At 59.0% G+C, this 19,807-nt stretch overlaps 2 protein-coding genes across 5 annotated transcripts; one reads left to right on the top strand and one right to left on the bottom strand.

The window, feature by feature from the left end:
- The first annotated feature begins 244 nt into the window (after positions 1–244).
- On the top strand, positions 245–8,636 carry ZNF414 (zinc finger protein 414). 3 transcript variants are annotated; one of them, XM_064469424.1, is made up of 9 exons: positions 245–340; positions 4,813–4,951; positions 5,411–5,512; positions 5,597–5,704; positions 5,949–6,054; positions 6,276–6,811; positions 7,185–7,235; positions 7,921–8,079; positions 8,422–8,636. In XM_064469424.1, the coding sequence occupies exons 1-9, from the start codon at positions 302–304 to the stop codon at positions 8,496–8,498; spliced, it is 1,317 nt and encodes a 438-aa protein (XP_064325494.1). In that variant the 5' UTR covers positions 245–301; the 3' UTR covers positions 8,499–8,636. The 3 variants fall into 3 exon arrangements, with proteins under 3 accessions (XP_064325494.1, XP_064325492.1, XP_064325495.1); XM_064469422.1 differs by having other exon boundaries at positions 5,408–5,512; XM_064469425.1 differs by having other exon boundaries at positions 248–340; positions 4,818–4,951; positions 5,408–5,512.
- Positions 8,637–11,102: 2,466 nt separating this feature from the next.
- LOC104048568 (acidic leucine-rich nuclear phosphoprotein 32 family member B) lies at positions 11,103–19,429 on the bottom strand. 2 transcript variants are annotated; one of them, XM_064469315.1, is made up of 7 exons: positions 19,289–19,429; positions 16,678–16,827; positions 16,035–16,157; positions 14,788–14,986; positions 14,334–14,452; positions 13,853–13,907; positions 11,103–13,009 (listed from the first exon to the last, which is right to left on the bottom strand). In XM_064469315.1, the coding sequence occupies exons 1-7, from the start codon at positions 19,340–19,342 to the stop codon at positions 12,921–12,923; spliced, it is 789 nt and encodes a 262-aa protein (XP_064325385.1). In that variant the 5' UTR covers positions 19,343–19,429; the 3' UTR covers positions 11,103–12,920. The 2 variants fall into 2 exon arrangements, with proteins under 2 accessions (XP_064325385.1, XP_064325386.1); XM_064469316.1 differs by having other exon boundaries at positions 14,334–14,449.
- Between the last annotated feature and the right edge of the window lie 378 nt (positions 19,430–19,807).

Below are 19,807 nucleotides of genomic sequence, written 5' to 3'. Positions count from 1 at the left end.
GGGTCCAAGGCTTCCCAAGGGGCTCGGGGTGCTCTGAGGACTCCAGGTTGTTCCAAGGGCCCCAGGATGCTCCGAGGCCCCCGGGATGCTCCAGCTACCCGCAGGCGCTGGGGGGAGGGCGGAGGGGGCTGCGAAACACCCGAGAAAAACAACCGGGGGGCACCGGGCCGGTCGGCCCCCCCGCGGCCCCCGCCCCCCCTTCCGCACCGCTCCTTCCTCCCCCCCCCGTCCTCCTCCACCCCCGCCCCCGCTCTCGCGACAGCTCCGCGCAGAAAATGGCCCCGCGGCCGCGCCGCCGCTGATGCGCGCTCCGGGCGGCGCCGGCCCCGCCGCAGCCCCGGTACGTGCGGGGGCGGGACGGGACGGGGGGGCAGCACCGGGGCGGGGGGGCGGGGGACACCGGCCCCGGGTGGGGGGGGCACCGGCCCCGGGGGCGGCGGGGCAGCGGCGGTACCGGAGCGGGTACCGGGCCCGGGGTGCCGGGGGTTTGCCGGGAGCACCGGGGGCTGCGGCGGGGGGGGGGTGGACACCAGCCGTGTGGTTGCTGCCACGGGGGGCTCCAGGTTACGGAGGCCACTACCCGTGGGGCGACTGGCCGTAGGGGGTGCTGGCCGTGGCTGTGTCACTAGCCGCAGGGGCGAGTAGCCATGGGTGTATTACCGTGGGGGGCTACTAGCCACAGAAACCACCACCCGTGGGGGTGCCACCCACAGCGGGCTGCTAGCTTTGGGGGTTACTACCTGTGGGGCTAGTAGCAGAGGGACAGCTAGCCACGGGAGCCCTTAGCCCCCGGTCTTTGCAGGTGCATGTGGGTCGTGGGAGCAGCGGGACCCGCTTCGCCACCCCAGGGTTGCACCCACCAGGGTCTCCCCACGGTCTGTCATCTTCTCATACTCATGGGAGATGCTTTGTTGCTATCAGGGGCTGGGGGATGCAGCTGCTTGGCTGCTGCTGGAGCGAGGGCGCTCCCGTACCTCCGCCACGGCGTGAACTTGACTGGAGCCAGGGCCACCCGATTGGGGGGCAGCTTTGTCCAGGCTCAAGGAGGGAGATCTGTCCGCCCCAGATGGCTTCTGAAAGGAAGGAGGGTTTTTTCCCCATGGTCGTGGGGAAATGGCAGCACGTCTCTTCCCCCTTCATGTGCCATCCAGGTCACAGATGGCTTGGAGCAAGACGGGGGGATGACGGGGACCCCCAGGCTGCCCAGGGAGGCTCTGCAGGGAAGGCCAAAAGAAAAGATGCTTCCCAAGGAACCACCGAAGGGCCTTGGCCAAGCTTCCCCCATGCCCACCGTGGGAACGTGGCACAGTGGCACAAGGCTCAGCGCTCGCCCCCTTGGATGCCCACACTGCCACTGGCAGCAGCTGCAGCAGGGTTCAGGGTGGGCTCTGCAGGGCTCTCCGCGCAGATTTTCTGAGTTGGAATGCAGGGAGCCTGCCCTCAGAGTGAGGTGGAAGGGCAAGATGTCAAGGCAGCGGCTTTGCTCCAGCCCAAGTTGGGATTAGGGCACCCGAGTTGTGGTGGGCATCATGAAGCCCATGGCTGTGAGACAGAGGCTGCCAGGCAGCAAAGATGCCCAGAGCGTCTTCCACCCCCCACCGACTCTTGCAGGGCTCCCCATGATGTCTGAAGGCGATAGAATTTACAATGTGCATTTTAATTTACACCATGCGTTTTAACCCCATGACTGATGGCCAGAGCGCATGCCGGGGCGGGTAGGGGGCTCGCCGTGCCAACAGGAGCCGTGCTGCTGTCACAGCATGTGCTTCCTCCCTCACTGGCTGAGCGATCACATGAGCCCCTTGTTCAGAGCCTTTGTCTCTCATCTCCTGTGCCGAGGAGCTGCGTTTTGGGAAGCCTCTGCAACCTCTGCCCATAGACCGTGCAGAGATGCTCAAATAGGATTGTCACATTTATCCTCCCAGGGTGGGTTTGTAAAAGTCTTCTGTGCTTGGTGATACATATAAACCCCCTGGTTTGTTTGAGGGAGATGAGCTGTATTAATTATTAACTGAATCAGCACCGGCAGCTGCTCTGGGTGACCAGTAGCTGCAAGCCCTCCTGTTCACCCCATCGCCATCAGCCCCCTGAAAGGATTTTGCTGGGATCCCCGTTCACCGCAGGGGCTGGAGCAAGGGAGTTTGGTGCCAGCAGGCTTTCAGGGAGACTGAACCCGTGGAAGGAAAACCCTTCAAAAAGTGATACCGAATTTGTGGTGGCTCCAGGAATTCAGGTTTCCAGGGCAGGGTTTGCACCGGCACCAGGGGAGTCGCATCTGTGGTGGCCACGTGGGGTCACTGGGGATGGTGGCAGGTCAGTGGCGTCTGGGTCAGAGCATCATGCTCAGGGTTGCAGAACGGAGGGTCCTAGAGAATGAAAAGTGTTGGACACCATCCCGCAGGAGGTGACAAATGACAGCAAAATGATACAGGTGCCACCAGCTCCCCAAAAACCAGGGCCTAGGCCAAGCATACGGCGATGCTACGGTGCTGCCGTCATGTCCGCTGCTGAAAGTGCACCGTGTCGAACGGCTTTGCTCCAGATGTTGGCAAAGCCTTGAGCCAGGTGCAGGCGTGCTCAGGCGTGCCGGCTGCAACGAGGTGCGCCCGCATCTGTCTGCCTGCCCTCACCAGACCTGCCCGTTAGTATCTGCTCAAGAGGCATTTTCCCAGCTTTTCTGGAGAAAAATCAGCTTAAAACACATCTCTGGACTACCGGATGCAACCGGGAAATGGAGAGCAGCATCAGATAGCACATCCAAGAGGGAGAGGAGGGAGGTTTCAGCATGATCTGTGACATCTGAAGGTGCTGCTGGGTTTGACCCTGGAGCACTGGGAGCTCTCTGCCCCAGGAGCCAACAGCCCTGCTGCAATGCTGCCAAGGAAGAATTTCCTTGTTCCTTGAAAAATGGACTTGAAAAAAATAGCCTGTGCTCCTGCTGAGCTCTTGGTGCAGGGCGCACGGGCATCCTGCTCCCTTATGGCCTCATCTGGAGGCCATCAGAGACCATCAGTCCCCGGGGGACCGTCAGCAGGCCCTGGGGACAGGTGGCTGCATCAAGGATTGATCCAGAGTTGGGAATTGGGGACCTGGGGATGGTTCACTACAGTCTCAAGGAGTCGCACTACCAGGAAATACTCCGGCAGCACCAAAGCTCTGCGGCTTCAGGGCCAGCCACCGAAACATGGTAGTGCCACATGGATGCTGCCCAAGGGGCCGATCAGGAAGGCACAGACCTGCCTCGACCCTTTTAATGCTTCCTCCCTCAAGAGAAGATTCCTGAGACTTTTTTTCCCAGGAAAACTGCATTTCCCTCTCCTGATAAACAAAGCTCCATCAAAGCTGCTGTGAACTTTCTGCGTGGTGTTTACCCTGCCACAGCTGTGCTGCTTTGTGCAGGCCAAGAAATCCAACCCCTCCAGCCAGGGCTGAATTTCCTCTCCCGGGACACAACCAACCCCTGGCGCTGCCCCAAACCCACCCTCCCATGCTGGGGTCGACCCCCCGCTCCAGCCGGTCCTGGCCTCGGCACAGGTTGCATCCCGCAGTGCCAGCAGAAGCCGCCAAGCTGAGAAAACAGCACCAACAAAAAAAAGCAATGCAACCCCCAAACAAAGCTGCAAGTCTGGGGGCAGCCAGAAAAATAATCCCACATGGATTCCTCCCCCCAACTCTGATTTATTGCCCGCTGGGTTGCAATCCCAGCACCACCAGTTGCTGCAGTAACAGCTGTTGAGCCCGCCTTCACCAGGCTAAAGCCCCGCTGTGCACGGCTGGCCGGGAGCTGGGCTGGAGCGGAAAAGCTGGGAAAATGCCTCTTGAACAGATGCTAACGGGCAGGTCTGGTGAGGGCAGGCGGGATGGATCCCCAGGGACACTTGTGTTGGGAGTCACTGAGCTTTTGGGGAAGCATTAACCCTCTAACCAACTGCAGATGGGCATGTTGCAGCCGCTCCGCAGCCCCAGCGCTGATTTTTAAAAATTCATTATTATTATTATTGTTGTTTTCTTTTCTTTTTAACGCTGATGTAAAGACACTATTGAGAAATCTCCCAAAGTGAGGGGCTTTTCAGATGCTTTTTGCTGGGAGTTAGTGTTTGGTTTTTGCGTGTCGAAGCTTCATGCCAAGGCGCCGTGAGGCCAAGCTGATTTAATTTTGGGGACCATCTGATGTAGCTTGTGTGAAGGAAGTGTCCCCATACACCCGTCAGCATCGGGCCCTGCTGCTGGTGCTCCCGGTTATGCAATGGGACCTGCTGCTCCTTTTGGCTGGAAAAACCTCCGAAACCGTGGGTGGGGGGAGCATCCAGTGAGATCCCCAGCCCACTGGGAGCACAAGAGGCTGGAGCAGCTCCTGCAGTTCCTGCTTCAGTGGCAGCGGGGCTGCATCGCCTTGGTGGGGAGGGGGGTCCTATGGTTCTGGGGGGGGATTTTTTACTATAGACGCTGTGGGCTGGACCTTACCACAAAGTGGCAGTCTGGTGATATGGGGGGTAGGCTGTGCTGGGCGGCAGCTGGGGGGGGACCTTTTGGAGGGGTTTGTGGACTACCCCTGGGGCAGGAGAAGCAGGAAGGGACAGTGACAGCTCTGGCTTCAAAGCCCAGCCCAGGGCAAAGTGCTGCATTTGCAGTGTGTCCCCCCCTGCAGAGATGCTGCAAAGCCCCTGCAAAGCAGTGACCTCCTGCCAGCCTGGCCCAGGAGGACCCCAGGCAGGAGGGTCGGTCCCACAGCCACGGGGCACTGAGGAGGAGGAGGAGGAGGCAGCCAACATCACTCCATGCTGGGCTTTAACCTCTTGCCCTTGCGCTCAGCGTAGCATCAACGGGAGAAGACACTGCTGGCGGTGCGTGCCTCGCCCCATGCCCACCACTGGCCAGGCCATGCAGACGGAGAAGGATGAGGCCGTGCCCACCTTCTCCCTGGGGGGTAAATACACCAGAGAGGGCACAGGTGAGTCCCTCATGCCATGGTGGGGTTGGAGAGAGTAGTTGGGGCAGGACGGGGGGGGAAAAGCCCTCACTCCTGTTGCTGTGAGGTCCCTTTGGCCAGATCCCACCCCAGAGGGGTGGCTGGCAGCACCCTGAGGGTGTGCACGGGTTTGCACGGGTGTGCACGTGGCATCACCCAGCGTGTTCAAGACACCAGCACGCTTTGCCTTCATACCAGCAGCTTTTTCTAGAGCAAAGACCCTCCCGTCTAACCACCCTGGAGGGCTCCTGCCTCTTCGGCCCCTTCCCAACCAGACCCCACCAGACCCACCCCCACAATTTCCTGCACCCCTGTTTGTACAGGGTAGGCAGGCGGGCAAAGAGGGACGTGGTTGAGGCGGGGCCGAGGCTTGTCACTGCCCATGCTGCCCGCTCTGCCCGCGGCAGCCGGTGCCGCTGCCTAACGGCCTCTCCCCAGCAGGTTGCAGCGAAGCGGCTCTGCCCGGCAGCCTGATGCCGGTGGCAGGGAGCGGAGGGACCCCAGCCCAGGACCTGCGGCCACTGAAGCGCAGACCTGTCCCAGGTGAGCCGAGCCCCAGCCCTGCTCCAGGGAGGTGACAGCAACAGCTGGGACAGGGATGAGGCCAACAGATCTGTCTCCTTCTAGGGAAGCACTACCAGTGCTCAGGCTATGGCTGCAAACTGGCCTTCCCCAGCATGCAGGAGCTGATGGATCACCTGAAGGTCCACTACAGACCCACGCAGTCCCTCGAGGGTAAGGCTGGAACACCCTGCATTGCTCCACAGTGCCCTCTTTTGGCTGGGAGGTGGCAAAGCGGGGTTTGAAGCTGAGGCAGCACTGGTGGTGGTGCCTGTGCCTCTGGGAGATGCTGCACAGCATCAGGGAGCGCGGGGAGAGTGGGAGGTGCTGGAGACCCACTGGTAGGGCTGCCTGCAGCCCCGGGGGGGTGCAGCGCGGCTGGGCTGTTGCTGAATCTCTGCCCTATTTCTTTGCTCAGGCAAAACCTTCCAGTGCCCCACGCTGGGCTGCACAGAGATCTTCCCCAGCATGCAGGACCTCATGGCCCATATGAAGGTGCACTACAAGCCAAACCGCTACTTCAAGTGAGTCCTGCTGATCCCTGGCCCTATCCTGTGCCGCCCCATCTCCCTGCGGACACCTCCCATGGCATGGCCCATCTTGGGGCTCCCAAACAGCCCCGAGCACATGGGCTCCCCTTGCAGACCCCTGCCTCCATCCCAGCAGCAGACCAGGGGCTGGGGTGGGGGGACGGTGATGCAGAGGGGAGTGTCGCCACTAATGCCGCCTCCCCGGGGCCCTGCAGGTGTGAGAACTGCATGCTGCGCTTCCGGACGCACCGCTCCCTCTTCAAGCACCTGCACGTCTGCTCCAACAGCGCCAGCAGCCCCGTGCTGCCCCCCAAATCTGACAAGCCTGTCCTGCCTGCTACCTCTGCCCTGGAGAAGGAGCCCCCGGCCAAGCCACCTGAGGAGCTCCCCAAGCTCCCGAGCATTATCCGGCCCCCAGAGAAAGAAGCCATCCTCCCCGGCAAGGACACTGCCCTGGCGGCCCCTGCCACACTCCCCACCAGCCTCCCCAAGCTGCCTGGCTCGCTGGAGGCACTGCCGCTGGTCTCACCGGCCCCTCACCCCTTCCCGCTGCTGGAGCCCAGCCTTTTCGGGCCGTCGTCCTTGACTCGGTTCTCGGGGCCACCCCCCTCCTCGGTGCCGGGGCCGTTCCTGTCCTATGTGCACCCTTCGCCCTACAGCTTGCCCCAGCCCCCAGCGCAGCATCGCCTCCGGCCCTATGTGCCGGGCCACGGCCCCCCTGTCTCCAACGCCGTCTGGAAGAAAAGCCAAGGTGAGCGTGTGGGGCCACTCGGGCAAACCTTCTGCTCCCGCCTTGACCAGCAGCTCCTGGAGGAGGACCCGCTATGGCCAGCTGAGGATCCCCCTCCTCCTGGCCCTGTGCGGGGCCACCCCGGCCCCCCCACCCCAGCCCCATCCCACCTCCACCCCTCCCTCCATCCCACCCACAGGGATACTTGATTGGAGAAAGCACCAGCAACCACCAAAAAACAAGCCTCCAAATTTTCCCGGCCCTGCTGCTCCCCGGCGTGCTGGGGGTGCGAGACGGGGTGGGCCGGGCTAGGCCTGCCCCCCCCCATCCCTCCCCCCCTCACCAAGGGAGGGGAAGACCTAATGCTTGTCTTGCCCCTCGATTCCCTCCACAGGTGTGAGTGTCAGCCCACTCCTCCCATGCTTTGGCTCAGGAGTGACTCCAGGTTAGTTTGGCACCTACTGGTTGGGGGCTGCTTTCTGTCACTGGCGGGGGGTGGTGGGTGGGGGTGGTGGGCCACAGGGGATGGGAGAGGTCCCATGGGGTGCCACGATGCTCCCTGGAGAGCAGAGGGGGAGGGTGGGCTCCCTCATTTTCGGGAGCTGTGCAGAGAGGGGATGCTGCCCAGGTAGGCTTGAAGATTTGTGGGTGGGGGAGTCATCGGCTGCACCCCTCCCCTGGGAACCACCCAGCCTGATTCCTCAGGTGCCTGCAGGCAGAAGCAGCAGGAGAAGGAGCTGCAGCAGCTGCTTGGGCTCAAGCCCCTCCAATCGCCCTGGCCCCAAGGCTGGGCTGGAAACCACGGCCCTTTGCTTCATGGGGTGCGGAGAGGCGATGGGCAAAGGGAGGTCAGGGCCAGGGGGCACAGCATCACTCCCTGCTCCCAGATTTGGGGTTCCCCCCATGGGGAGGGGACCTCTGTGCATGTGGGGCTCGGAGTGGGGGGGGGGCTTCTGCCCCCATAGCCCTGGCCGATCCGAGCCCCATGGCACCCAGCACGATGCAGCCGGCACCCAGGGCCACCTGCCCTGCACCCTATGCTGCCGCTTCACATGGCTCCTACTGGCGGGGGAGGCTCCCGTGGCTGGGGGGGGTGAGCGCTGTGCTTCCCTCCTTGCCCATCCTTGCAGGGCACTCCTCCAACAGCCGCATCGTGTGGGAGCACACGCGGGGCCGCTACACCTGCATGCAGTGCCCCTACTCCACTGCCTCGCGGGAGGAGATGACCCTGCACATCGAGGACCACCGCAAGAACCCCATGCCGCCCAGGCGCATGGACACAGAGATGGGTACGGCTTGGGGGGCAGCAGGATGGACCCTGACTGCCAGAATACTCACGGGGAGTGGGCTTGACCTGCCCCGCATTGACAACACGTAACCCACTCCCTCTGTCCTGGAGGGGGGTGACTGGCCGCTGGGGTGGGGGGGCACTGGGCTCCAGCTCCTGGCTCCCAGCCTGCAGCGATGCCGCGGGGGGGGGGGGGGGGGGGGGGGGGGGAACGACGCTCCATATGCCCTCCCCATGTCCACCCACTAGGCACCAGCCTTCCCCACCCAAGCAGCCTCCCACAGGAGTTGGGGTGTGAGGGGCTCAGCCACAGCGCTGACAGCTCTCTTCTGTCTCCCTCCAGATTTCAGGGTGGGCATCACCTCTTTCCATGCCAAGCTGATGCCAGAGATGGAGAACTCCCTGTACTCCCAGCTCTGATGCCCCTGGCTCCCACGGGACTGCTCCCGCACCTCCCCATCCCCACCCCCCCCAGGCGGGCATGGGGGGCACCGCACAGCCCCATGCCACTGTGCTGGGACGGGGACCCCTTCCTGGGTACCAGGAGCATCCCCCAGCACAGGGTGGCAGAGTGGGGGGTGTGTGGGTTTTTTCTCTTGAATTTCTACCTTCCCTTTTATTTTCAGAAACTCTAAGCCCCCAGAGCCCTGCATCTCCCATAAAGGTTTTGTTGCTTCAGCTCCAGGGGCTCTGGGGGGAGCCCAGTAGGTTGCTCAGGAGTTAGTGGACTTCTCTGGATTGAGGTCTTGAAATAATAAATGGGAATTGTACAGGATCGGCGGCTGGGAGAGACTCTGTCAGTCCCCATGGCAGCTGGGGGCGATGGGGGAGAGTGCAGCCCCTAAGGAAGCCCCCACCCAAAGGAGGAGGCGGGTGGTGGGGTGCAGCGTGTGGGTCAACACGGCTCTAACCATGAAGGGCTCTGGAGGAGCAGAAGTGGAGCCTCTGCCAGCTGCACCCCAGCACCCAGATTGGGCATCCAAACCAGGGAGGACTTCAGCCGCTCTCGCCAGCACCTGGCCTGCCTTGGCGCCTATCCCCACTGTACCACGGGCGGAGGTGCCAGGAGGCTGCCTGGTCCCAGGCAGCGAGTGGAGAACAGGGTCCCTGCTCTGCCCCAACAGCTCCTCCATACCCGGGTCCACAGCCCCGGGGGCTACACAACCCCCTACACCCCGCCCCCGTGGGAGCTGAGCAGCTGCATGTTCTCACCCCGGGGCTCCCCGGGTCCCACTTTGCCTGCACCGGCCCCAAGCCCATCCCAGTGAGGTGAAAAGTTTGCCCCAAACTGCTTTGAGCAAAGGCATGCCAGTGTTCACACTGGTTGGGTGCCAGCCACTGCTGGAGCAAGGGACAGGAGCATCCCGCTGCTCCACACCGCAGGGTCGGCTGCTGCCACCAGCTTGGGGGGGGGGGGGGGGGGGGGCACAAACCCTGGGGAAGTCTTTTTTCCCCCAGCCCTGGCTCTCACCTGCAGAGCTGCCCCTTTCCCAGATATAGTCACCCCAGAACATAGGTCCTGGCATGTGGGGTCTTCACCCTCCCACCTCCCCTGCCCAGGCCTGCCTGTTGCTGGCAGCAGTCATTGTAGGCCCCTCCCTGCCGTGGATATGCCAAGCTGGGGGGCACAGAGCTAAGCCCCAGCATCCGCAGCTGAGCCTTGCAATTGATGCTCGGGGAGGCCGATGGCAGCCTGGCTGGGGGACACATGCCTTCCTCCCGCTGCAATCCCTGCACGCAGGCGAGCAGCATCGCAGACCACCACGGTTCACTCCTGCCCACCCTGTGCTGAGCAGCCTATCTGTGATGCCTTCCCCAGCCCACCCATGGGGCTGCATCCTGTGGGAGTCACTGGCCAGAGGCAGCACCAGCCCTGGATGAGGATGGCGAGAAACTGGGAGCCACAGAGAACCAGCTGGATTGGGTCAGACAGACCGAGCTGCAGCTCCAGCGCCACTGCCTCCATGCACGGGAGCAAGTGGGAGGGCTCCCTTCTGCAGCAAGGCAACCCTACAGCCACGTGTCTGGGTGGGGAGGGGCAGCAAGGCTGTATTTTAACATGGGGGACCACTCACCTGAGTGGGGAGGGCTGGGGGAGCAGGGGGACTGCACAGGCAGCACTGGGACACGGCAGCACCCCTGAGACAGCGGCAGGGAGTGGGGCTGAGAGCGGCCTCAGCATGGCTCTGCCTCCTGCCTCTGATCCATGCAGGGCCTGGAGCTGCCCCCCACCATCCTGCACAGACCCCTCTCCCCTCACCCCAGGCCAGAGGACAGATGTGCTGAAGTGGGAAGCCTGAGCTGAAGCCCCTGGTTGCTGAGACCTGATGGAGCAGCAACTTGTTACAGAGCCGGAGCAGGCCCATGCAGCTGCAGCAAGGTGAGGGACCCCTCCAGCCCCAGCGAGGGAGGACACCATGGCATCAGGCACAGCTTAGACCACTCTAGCCTCAGCAGGCACAGGCAGCTGCCCTGACACCCCACCCCCACCCCAAGCCTGCAGTGGGGTTCCTCCTCCCTAGCTTGCGTTCATCCCCAAACATCCTGTTTCCTCCTCCAGTGCAGAATGCAGATGCCCACCCTAAAACCCAGCAGTAGGACCCTTCACCAGCCTCCCCCTGACCCTGTGAGCCCAGCTGCAGCCACTTCCAAAGGCAGAGAGCGCAGCACAGCAGGGGCTGCACCACCCCATGCAGGTCCTGGGGACACATTCGTGACAAGAGTCCTCTGCATTAGGGTGGTCTGGGCCACCCCACCCCGCAGCAGAGCCCCCGCTCCATCCCCACCCCACAAACAGCCCCAGCATTCCCAAATCTGCCCCACCACCAGAGCAGCACTTAGCGAGCATCCACCCAGCTGGGGCTCAGAGCAAAACCAGGCCATGCTGGGGACACAGGACAGTCACCACTCCTAGAAGAGACTCAGAAAAACTGCCCCAAAACTTCCACCAAGTGCTCGTGCAGACTAGCTGCAGCTCAGGTGTTCCTAGAGCAGAGACAGCAAAGACAACATTCACTGCAATGGATTTTTTAAAATTGAAGTTTTTATTAAAAGTTTTATCCAAATTTTTTAACAAAAGATACAAAAGGGCTGGAGATCCTTATTTCTGGGACTAGTCTGACCAATCAAAACCTGACAGTTACTAGGCTAATATAAAATCCATACAATCTGCTAAAAATGCAGGGAAAAATTAGAAGTAACTGCTGCTCTGAAATTTTTTTAAAAATCCTTTAACATTTATAAGTTACTCAGTTTGCACTTTACAGGACTAGTTCTTCTCCGAATGGTTACAGCTACTGTACAATGCAAGAGACAACAGCAAGAACAGAACAAAGCAACAGAAACTCGGATGTGCTGCAACACACACCACTCCTCTGAAGGAACCGCTGTGAGTCTTGCCTCCCAGCACCAGGTGCCAACAGATTGCCCAGAGCAACCACCGGGAGCACCACAAAGTGCCAGTGCGTCTGCACCGGTGGAGAGCCTCAACAGCAGGAGGAACAGCAGTTACTTCCGCCCCAGCATGGCTCTCCGGCACCCAGCACCGAGCAGTTACCATCCCTGGGATGCCACGGGGCCAGTTCTCTCCAGAAGCTAACAGATGTGCCAGCTGAACACCCCCAGGCAGAGGAAGGGCAGGCAAGGGGTCGGAAACCCTCCAGCAGGAGAGCTACACCTGGCTGAATTCCCCCCTTCCTCCTTCCAGCCACCGCAGGGTGAGAGGACACGTGCTCTGCGGCACCGTCTGCGCTCCCGCAGAGCATAAACACAAGTGGGAGAGAGCTGGATTTCTGATCAATGCACTTCTCTTCATGCTGAAAAGGAAAGAGGATGCATACACCAGGCTGGCGCCGAGGCAACTGTCCAGAGCTGGTACTGGCTAGCAGAAGGACCCTGAGAATATATAGGCTAACACGGTCTCCCGGGGAACACCGAGTTAGGTGCATCACAGTGATACTGGTTGAACGTATTCTGTACAGTGCGAAATGGAGTTTGACAGAAGTGCAGTATCCCTTGACCTGCTATTTCCTATCTCTTCCTAAAGGCAGAGGCTGCTATGGGGTGATGAGAAGCCTCGTCACAGCGAAGATGCTCACAGCTGCAAGAATCAGATTTACTTGGACATCCAAGCAAAAGTTATTAGGTGGCCACCAGGAAAACTATTCAAGTTTATAAAAAGATAGGAAAGCAAGCGCAGGGCTACTGCAAGGTGCATCGTCAGAGGTACCAGGTCTTGCAAGCAGCCAACCTCCCCTCCCCAAGACCCCAGGCACCCAACATCCCCAGCACTAAAGTATCTTCAAGCATCTCCAGAGATCACATCACCATTATTTCTGATCAGAGACCTCAGTGATCACTCGCTCTGAGTCCATTTAGATGAACCAGATTTGCACCCACTGCTCAAGATGGCTCAAGCGTCTTCAGAAAGCTGGTCTGAGGTCATGCGGATAGCAAACATGCCTTCTTTGCTGGCAGGCAGGGTGATGAGCTGGAGCTCTGGGTGCAGTATGGCAAGGCTGATTTCAGACACGAAAGATACCCTAGGAGGAAAGTTTTTTTCTTTTTTTTTTTTTTTTTTTTTTTTTTTTTTGCAAACTGCTGCACAAACCACAGAACAGAGAAAGCCTTTGGTCATGACATACTTGTGAGAAAGTGAGCTTTGTATGGAAGATTCCCCTGAATGCCTACAGTATTCTACATTTTAAAAAAATATATTGTGGAGGCTGCAGCCATACAAAGGAGGAAGGAGTGGGAGACAGGGATTTACAGTCTCACATAGACACAACGGGGAGGTTAAGACAAGCACAGTCATAGTCTGTAAAACTGATTGGCTCGCTCGGATCAGTCATCCTCATCGTCCTCTTCGTCTTCTGGATCTTCCTCTCCTTCATCCTCTAGATTTCGTTTTCTCTTTTCTCCTCGTGGAAGGTCTGCAAAAAGAGGCGAAGCGTGAAGCTCTGTTCAGTCTTGCGGAACAGCATTTGAACTGTGGCTGCAAGCCACGTCAGCCACAGCTTGCTGGTGAACAAGCATGGACTAGACTGGCACCATTAGGGAGCGGAGATCCACCCTGCCCAGTTTCTCATGGTACCCAGAAAAGCCTGGACTAGCATGAGACACTACCTATTTTCTGTGCCCTCCAAGCACCCCACGTTTCAACAGCTGCTTGAAAACAGGCTTTTTTTGTTGAGCACCCCCAAAAACATAGCATCTGCAGAACTGAGTCACTTCTGACCAAGCTCATACAAGATCATTTGAAGTCACGCCAGCCACTATATTCTGTCAACATTCATTCAGGTGTTTATAGTTTGTTATAACCAGAGGAGTCTGGACTCCAGTCAAGCAGCTCGGGCCTACCCTCCTCTCTACAGCCGAGAAGAGAGAGGAACCCGTCTCCAAGTGCATTTCCTCACACACACTGCTAACGTGAGCTTCTGTGACAGAAGCCCTGCTCCTGCACGGACTATCAGTTCAAGCTACTTAGAACTGGCTTTCTAGGCAATTTCCCTCTAACATTTGGCAGACTTGCCCAGCTTGATAGGTATTAGGGAGCACTGAAACCTGTTTCCTCATCACCACTGCGTGACCCTTTGGTTATAACCACTATTCAATAGTCAGCTTTGGCGTAAGCACCAGCATCAGCTGTGCCCGCAAGCAGAAACGCTGCACCTTCTACCAGGGAAAAGCTGCAGGCAACAGCAGCACTCTACAAAGCCAGATGTGTGAGACTGAGGCAGCTTTGCAAGCACTTAGTTTGTTAGGATTTGACTCACCACCATCAGCTTCATCTTCATCATCATCCTCACCATCTTCCTCCTCATCTTCCTCCTGGAGTCAAAACAAGATACTTTGTTGCTAGAACCACAATCCCATGAGCAAGGTGCAATCCCACAGCAACAACTTCCCTCACTTCTGCTCCCGCCCTACTCTAGCCTAAGGGAGAAGCCAAGCAGGGAGAAGTTCTCGGTTCCTAAAGAGCTCCTTGCGTCCCTATGAAGGGGGCCGCACAGCTTTATCGCTTGAAGCCACTGGAAGTACCAGGCCAAGCAATAAACAAGTCTGAACGGGTAAAACTGCAGACCGCGAGTCAAAAGGTGCTCGGGAAAAGCCAGAGGAGATGGTGGCATTCCTCAGATCTGCCCACAGAGGCTTTGGTGACATTGGGCCAGAGGGGCCACCGCATTAAGGGACAAACACGCTACCAGACACAGCGATGTGGCGCTGCAGATTTATACCGATGACAGAATGCCTCACCTCATCATCTACTCCATCCTCCTCCTCTTCACCTTCCAGATCATCATCATCATCTTCATCATCAATGACTTCTTCATCCAAATCATCTTCATCATCATCATCCTCCTCTTCTTCGCCTTCTACCAAAAGGAGGAGGTGGTAATGGTTACAGTTCCCAAATACTCGCTATTCCCAATGCTTGGACCTGCAATGCCAGCACGACGTGAGCAATGGGCAGGCCATCACACAGAACAAGCACACCCAAGCAGTGCTGGCAACAAGCCCCGTCAGCTTGCAGCAAGTCTCATTTGTTACGCAGCTTGCCAACAGAGGGAGCCGCGTTACCCAAACAGCCCCCACTTCACTGGCAAGGTACAATCACCATTTATTTAGCAACGTGGCCATGCAGAAGGGAAAAAGGGGTTGTTTTTCCCAGGGGAAAAAAAAAAGGAGGAAAAGAGGAGAAAATCCTCACCTTCCCCATTCTCATACTCATCTTCCAGTCCATCCCCATCTGCTTCAGGGTCTGAGTCAGGGGCTTCCTGGTCATCAGCATCAAATCCATCTAGGTAGGTGAGCTGGGGCAGAAGGGTGAACACGCTCTCCCGGTAGTTGATGAGCATTGTCACCTCACAGTTGAAGAGGTCCAGACTATGCAGGTTTGGCAACTTTTTCTGCAAAGATCAATTTGTTAAATTATTTACAAGTTGCCACTGTTTGAAGATCAGGCAGCCATCAGAGGACAGATGGTTTGCTACCCAGATCTAGTACAAAGTGTCTTTGCATGCATTATTTGCACCATGTGCTCCTCAGATGGAGAGAAGTTACTGCTCTCGCTAACCGTAGGCAAAGATGATTTCTTTTCAGCTCTCCCCGTCCTAGTTTCCCCTCCTTGGAGCCAGCTCCCTCTGAAACCATTTGCAAATCTTACTCCCTTCTGAATAGGGCAGGCAACAAGCATGGAAAGCCCAGCTCCCCCAGCAGGAGGAATCGCTGAGCCAGACTCATCCTGCCCAAAACATCAGGCAAGATACCCAAGAGCACAACACAGGGAGACCAAAGCACAGCGCCTGCAGACTGTGCTCCACATGCCTTTCAGCACAGCCCAGCAACTCTCCCGGTCAGGCCATCGCACCGTGCACCAGGTCAAGCAAAGGAGGAGTAAAACAGTTTCAAGCTCTTTCTGGAGGGGATGGAGGGACCAAAGGCAACAGCTAAGGAGGCAAACGCCCCAGATCAGACATTTCAGCTACAGAATCAGGATCACAAGGCAAGAGCCTTCTTTGGGGCAGTTCAGATGCAATGGGAACCCCCTGCAATGCATGCTGTTGTGCTGGGTGCTGTCACAGCACCTTCGGACTGATGTGATGGACACCCTCGCTGGTGTCCAAGCAACTCATCTCCATGACACCCCAGGTGCCACCTACCTCAAACTGCATCCGACCCATTAATGGTCCTTTCTCAGATGGACACTGAGCACTGCATCCAGTTTTACTCATCCAGCCCAATTTCATGCTTCTTTTAGCAACTGGCTGGTGGTTTTCCAGACAGAGGAGCCATTAACTATTAGCCCAACCTCAAATTGGACCCATTCATCTGTTCCCATCAGAACCACGAAGTGCTGTTGGAACAGTTACCAAGACGTTGGACTTCTGCTGCACAGACACGCTCCCCAAAGGAAACAATGTCATCCCTTCAATGCCAGCACAGCCTTCCACTCACCAAGGGCTCCAGGGTATCGATGTCTTTGATCTTGTTGCCACTTAGATTCAAGTGTGTCAGGTTAGGAGTTCTCTCTGCTAGAACTTCAAGGCCACCAGAAATCCTGTTATCACTCAGCTCCAGCTGCCAGAAGGGAATATCACATGGTCACAAAGTGTCCAAGCTTGCAACGTGGGGAATAAAATCACCCTGAGAACCAGCCCAGAAGGGGCACCCGATCTCCAGACCCTGTTCGTTAGACCACGCCGTAGAGCAGTGGTTCAAGTTTTCACTTGAAACCCCTTTCCCACAGTAACACAGCCCTCCCAGTCACCTCCATTCTGCAGGACACAGGGGTACATGTCCCCCTAGCTGTCACCACATCCAAAAATTCTAAAATCCAAAATATTTACGTTACTGAAGCTTCTGACAGTAGCATGACAGCAAGAGCAAAAGGACACTAAACATACAATGAGCTCAAAAGCATTTTGTTACGTACTAAAAAAATCACCTCTCACTTGCTCAGGCTGTAGGCTACAGAGGAAAAAGCAAAATCAAATGGCCTTTTCCCAGCAAATACAAGAAAAACAACTGTCACCAGGGACAGGGCAGCAGAAGTCCTAGAGCGAGGACTGCTGGAGATGGGACCACACATCTGACTCACCTTCCGGAGTTTGTTGAGTTTGGGGAGATTGGAGACAGACAGCAAGTTGATGTTGATCATGCTGAGGAACTCCAGGTTCTCAAAATCTGAAGAGAGACCAACGATCTTCCCATCGTCCGAACGGCAGTTATCAAGAACCAGCTCCTTCACCTGCCAACAGAGACACCCAGCAGCTGTCATCACACCCAGCTAAGCCTCACCTCGAGTCTGTCAAGCTGACACCAGGCGGAGTGACCCACACTCCAAAGCAGCAGGTGTGTCTGAAGGTTCTCCCTGCTCACATTAAAGGACATGCAAGATCCTAAAGCCAAATAAACTCTTGCAGGGGCACAAGGTGAAAATTCCTCATGGTGGTTAGGACTTCACCCTTTAAGCATGAGCCATGCAACTCGTGACCGCTGCACTACCCCACACCCTGTGGCTCCAACCAAGGTCCACTTTCTCCACTAAGAAGCATTAAAGGGTTGAACCATGAGGTTACATCAAAACACTTCATGCATGAGGCATCAGAAAAGCTTTCAGAGTCAGGCTTTAGGCTTCACTAACAAGAGGCCAAACAAGGTCATCTGGTTTTGTCCCCTTCAACTTTCTCACAATGCCACTGGGGTGCTGGAAAACCTGCCACTAGTGGATTCGCTTCCCAGTGACAGTCTCCACACAGAGGTGATTCATCTGCCTAGGCAGGGCTCTAAGCAGATGAGCTCAACCTCAGGCTCAGGACCACTGATGACATCTAATATTTTGCCCAGCAGAGACTACACACAGAGAAGCCATTGCTACCCAGTAATTCAGCAGAAAAATCAAAAACCCCTGTGGCATTAGGACCATGAAGCATCAGCACAGAACTGCTCCCCACCAGCCACCTGGAGGGTAAACACACCTGGCATCCCCCTCTTCCCCAAAGCAACAGTGAGTGCTCAAGCCCTGGCTCTCACAGGCTACTTCCAAAACTTGCTTTTAGCCCATACATTCTTCACAGCAAGATGTAAAGATCAGCCTTGGCCAGAAGGCTCATAATGCTCTCCAAATTCCTCCTTTGCAGCACTCCCATTTTACCTCTCTTGCTCAGAGCAGTCAACTATTAGGGAGTCATTTTAAAATCACTTTGCCTTACTGGCAGCAGAGTTTCAGGCCTGCCATGCCATCGCCACAGCACAAGCTCCAAACAAATTAACGCTTAAAACTCCAGAAGTGGCATTGCTGGTCAGTGCTCCGAGTTGAGCAACAGCCAGGCTCAGACAGGAGTTTTGTAGCTGAGCTCGTTTTGCTCCCCACACCCCAGACGAGCCTCCAAATGAACTGAGACTCTGTCACCATGATGGGTGTAAAGGTGGCCAAAGCCAGCCCTCTGCCGCTGTCGCTTTGTTGGTGCGGGCACGGCAGTAAGCCTGAATATTATCAGGTTATGAACTAACCTGACCGAGACCAGCTTTAACCCGGAGCGGCCCCCTGCCCTGGGCTGCAGAGCAAGCGCTGGAGCGGGGCGAAGCGGCCAGGACGGCTCCTTCCAGCAGCCACACCGGCTCGCACCGGCTGCGGTGCCAGGGCACGCACGCTCTGACCCCGCTCGCCTCTGCGGCGTGCCAGCCGCTCCAGTTCCTGGTGCCAAACCAGAGCAGCCCCGCAGCTTGCAGCCTCGCGGGTACACTTCTACTCCTCAAATCGTTCTCGTCCTGCAAGTCCCCTTGCCATCCAGAAAGCATCTCTTCCAAAAGCTCCACTTTGAAGCCGTTTTGCTCACGCTTCAATTTAGGCTGCCGCGACACGCCTGTCCCCGGGCCGGGTGACAGCCACCAGCTATCTCACTGCAAGGCGGCGAGCGGGGCTGCCGGCGCGGCCGAGATAAGGGGCGACCCCGGGAGCAGAGGCCCCAGGGCCGGAGCGAACCGCTCGGAGCGGGCGGGGAGCCCCGGGCCCGGACCCACGGCTGCCGGCGGAGGGGGGCGGCCGGCTCCTCTCCCCCCGCCGGGCCGGGCCGGGAGGCGGCAGGGTGAGGCGATGCGCCGCGGCCCGGGCGCCACCTCAGCCCCTTCCCCGGGCCAGGGGATGCCGCGGCCCCGCTCTTAGTGCCCGCGCCCGGCTCCCCCCCGCTTCGGACGGACGCGCTCGGGCCTGGCCCGGTGCCCGCCTGGCGCTGAGGCGGCTCTGACAGCGCGGCCCCCGGGGGAACTCGACTCGTCGCCCCCGGCCCGAGGGGGCCCCGGCGGGGCGGGCCAGGGCAGGCCCGGGCGGCCGCTAACATGGCCGAGCCGCCATGGTTGCGCGGGGCCACCCGGCCTTTGCTCAGCGGACCCGGGGCGGCGTGAGCCAGCGCAGCGCGGCGCGGCCGCCGCCCGCCGCCTCCCGCAGCGGGACGGGCCGGGACCGGCCGCCCCCCCCGCGCCGTCGCCGCCGCCCCGGGCCGGGCCCCGTCGCGCACGTGCGCGTCGCCATGCCGGGGGGGGGAGGAAGCTCCCCGCCGCCTCGCTCCGTACCCCCCAACCCCCCCTCAGCCCCCCACACCCTCCCGCCGTGCGGGACCCCCTCCCCCCACCGCCCCCGCAGCACGTGCCCGCCCGGTCCCGTGTCCCTCCCCCCACCTCCCCCACCACGCATTCGAGGCCCGCCGTACCTCGCCCGGTTTCTTGTTCCGCAGCTCCAGCGTCAACCGCTTCTTCATCTCCATCCTCCCGCCGCCCCGAGCCGAGCCCGCCGCGCCCGCCGCTCCGAGCTCCCCGCGCCGCTCCCGCCGCCCCGCCCCGCGCGCGCCGCCGCCGCCTCGGCAGAGGAAGGCGCCAACGGCAACAAAGGCGGCGCGCGCTGCGACCCCTGCCGGCCGCGCGCCGCCCCGCGCACCCCCCGCCCCGTAGCGCCCCCTGCCGGCGACGCGCTGCGCCGCACCGCGCGTGCGGCCCCGGACCCCGGCGCCGCGTTCCTGTCCCCAGCGCCGCAGTCCCGACCTCAACACAGTGTTCCAACGCCCAGGCACCGCGTCCACAATGCCTGGGCACCATCTGCCCGCCCCCAGCACCGCGTTCCCTTCCCCAGCACCACATTTCCGTCCCCAGCACCATGTTCCTGTCCTCAAGCACCACGTTCCCACCCCAGCACCACATTCCCATCTCCACCATGATGTTCCCACCTTTGTTCC

This window comes from Phalacrocorax carbo, chromosome 19 (assembly GCF_963921805.1).
Source record: "Phalacrocorax carbo chromosome 19, bPhaCar2.1, whole genome shotgun sequence".
NCBI classification, from domain to species: Eukaryota; Metazoa; Chordata; class Aves; order Suliformes; family Phalacrocoracidae; genus Phalacrocorax; species Phalacrocorax carbo.
This window is presented reverse-complemented; position numbering and strand designations above follow the sequence as displayed.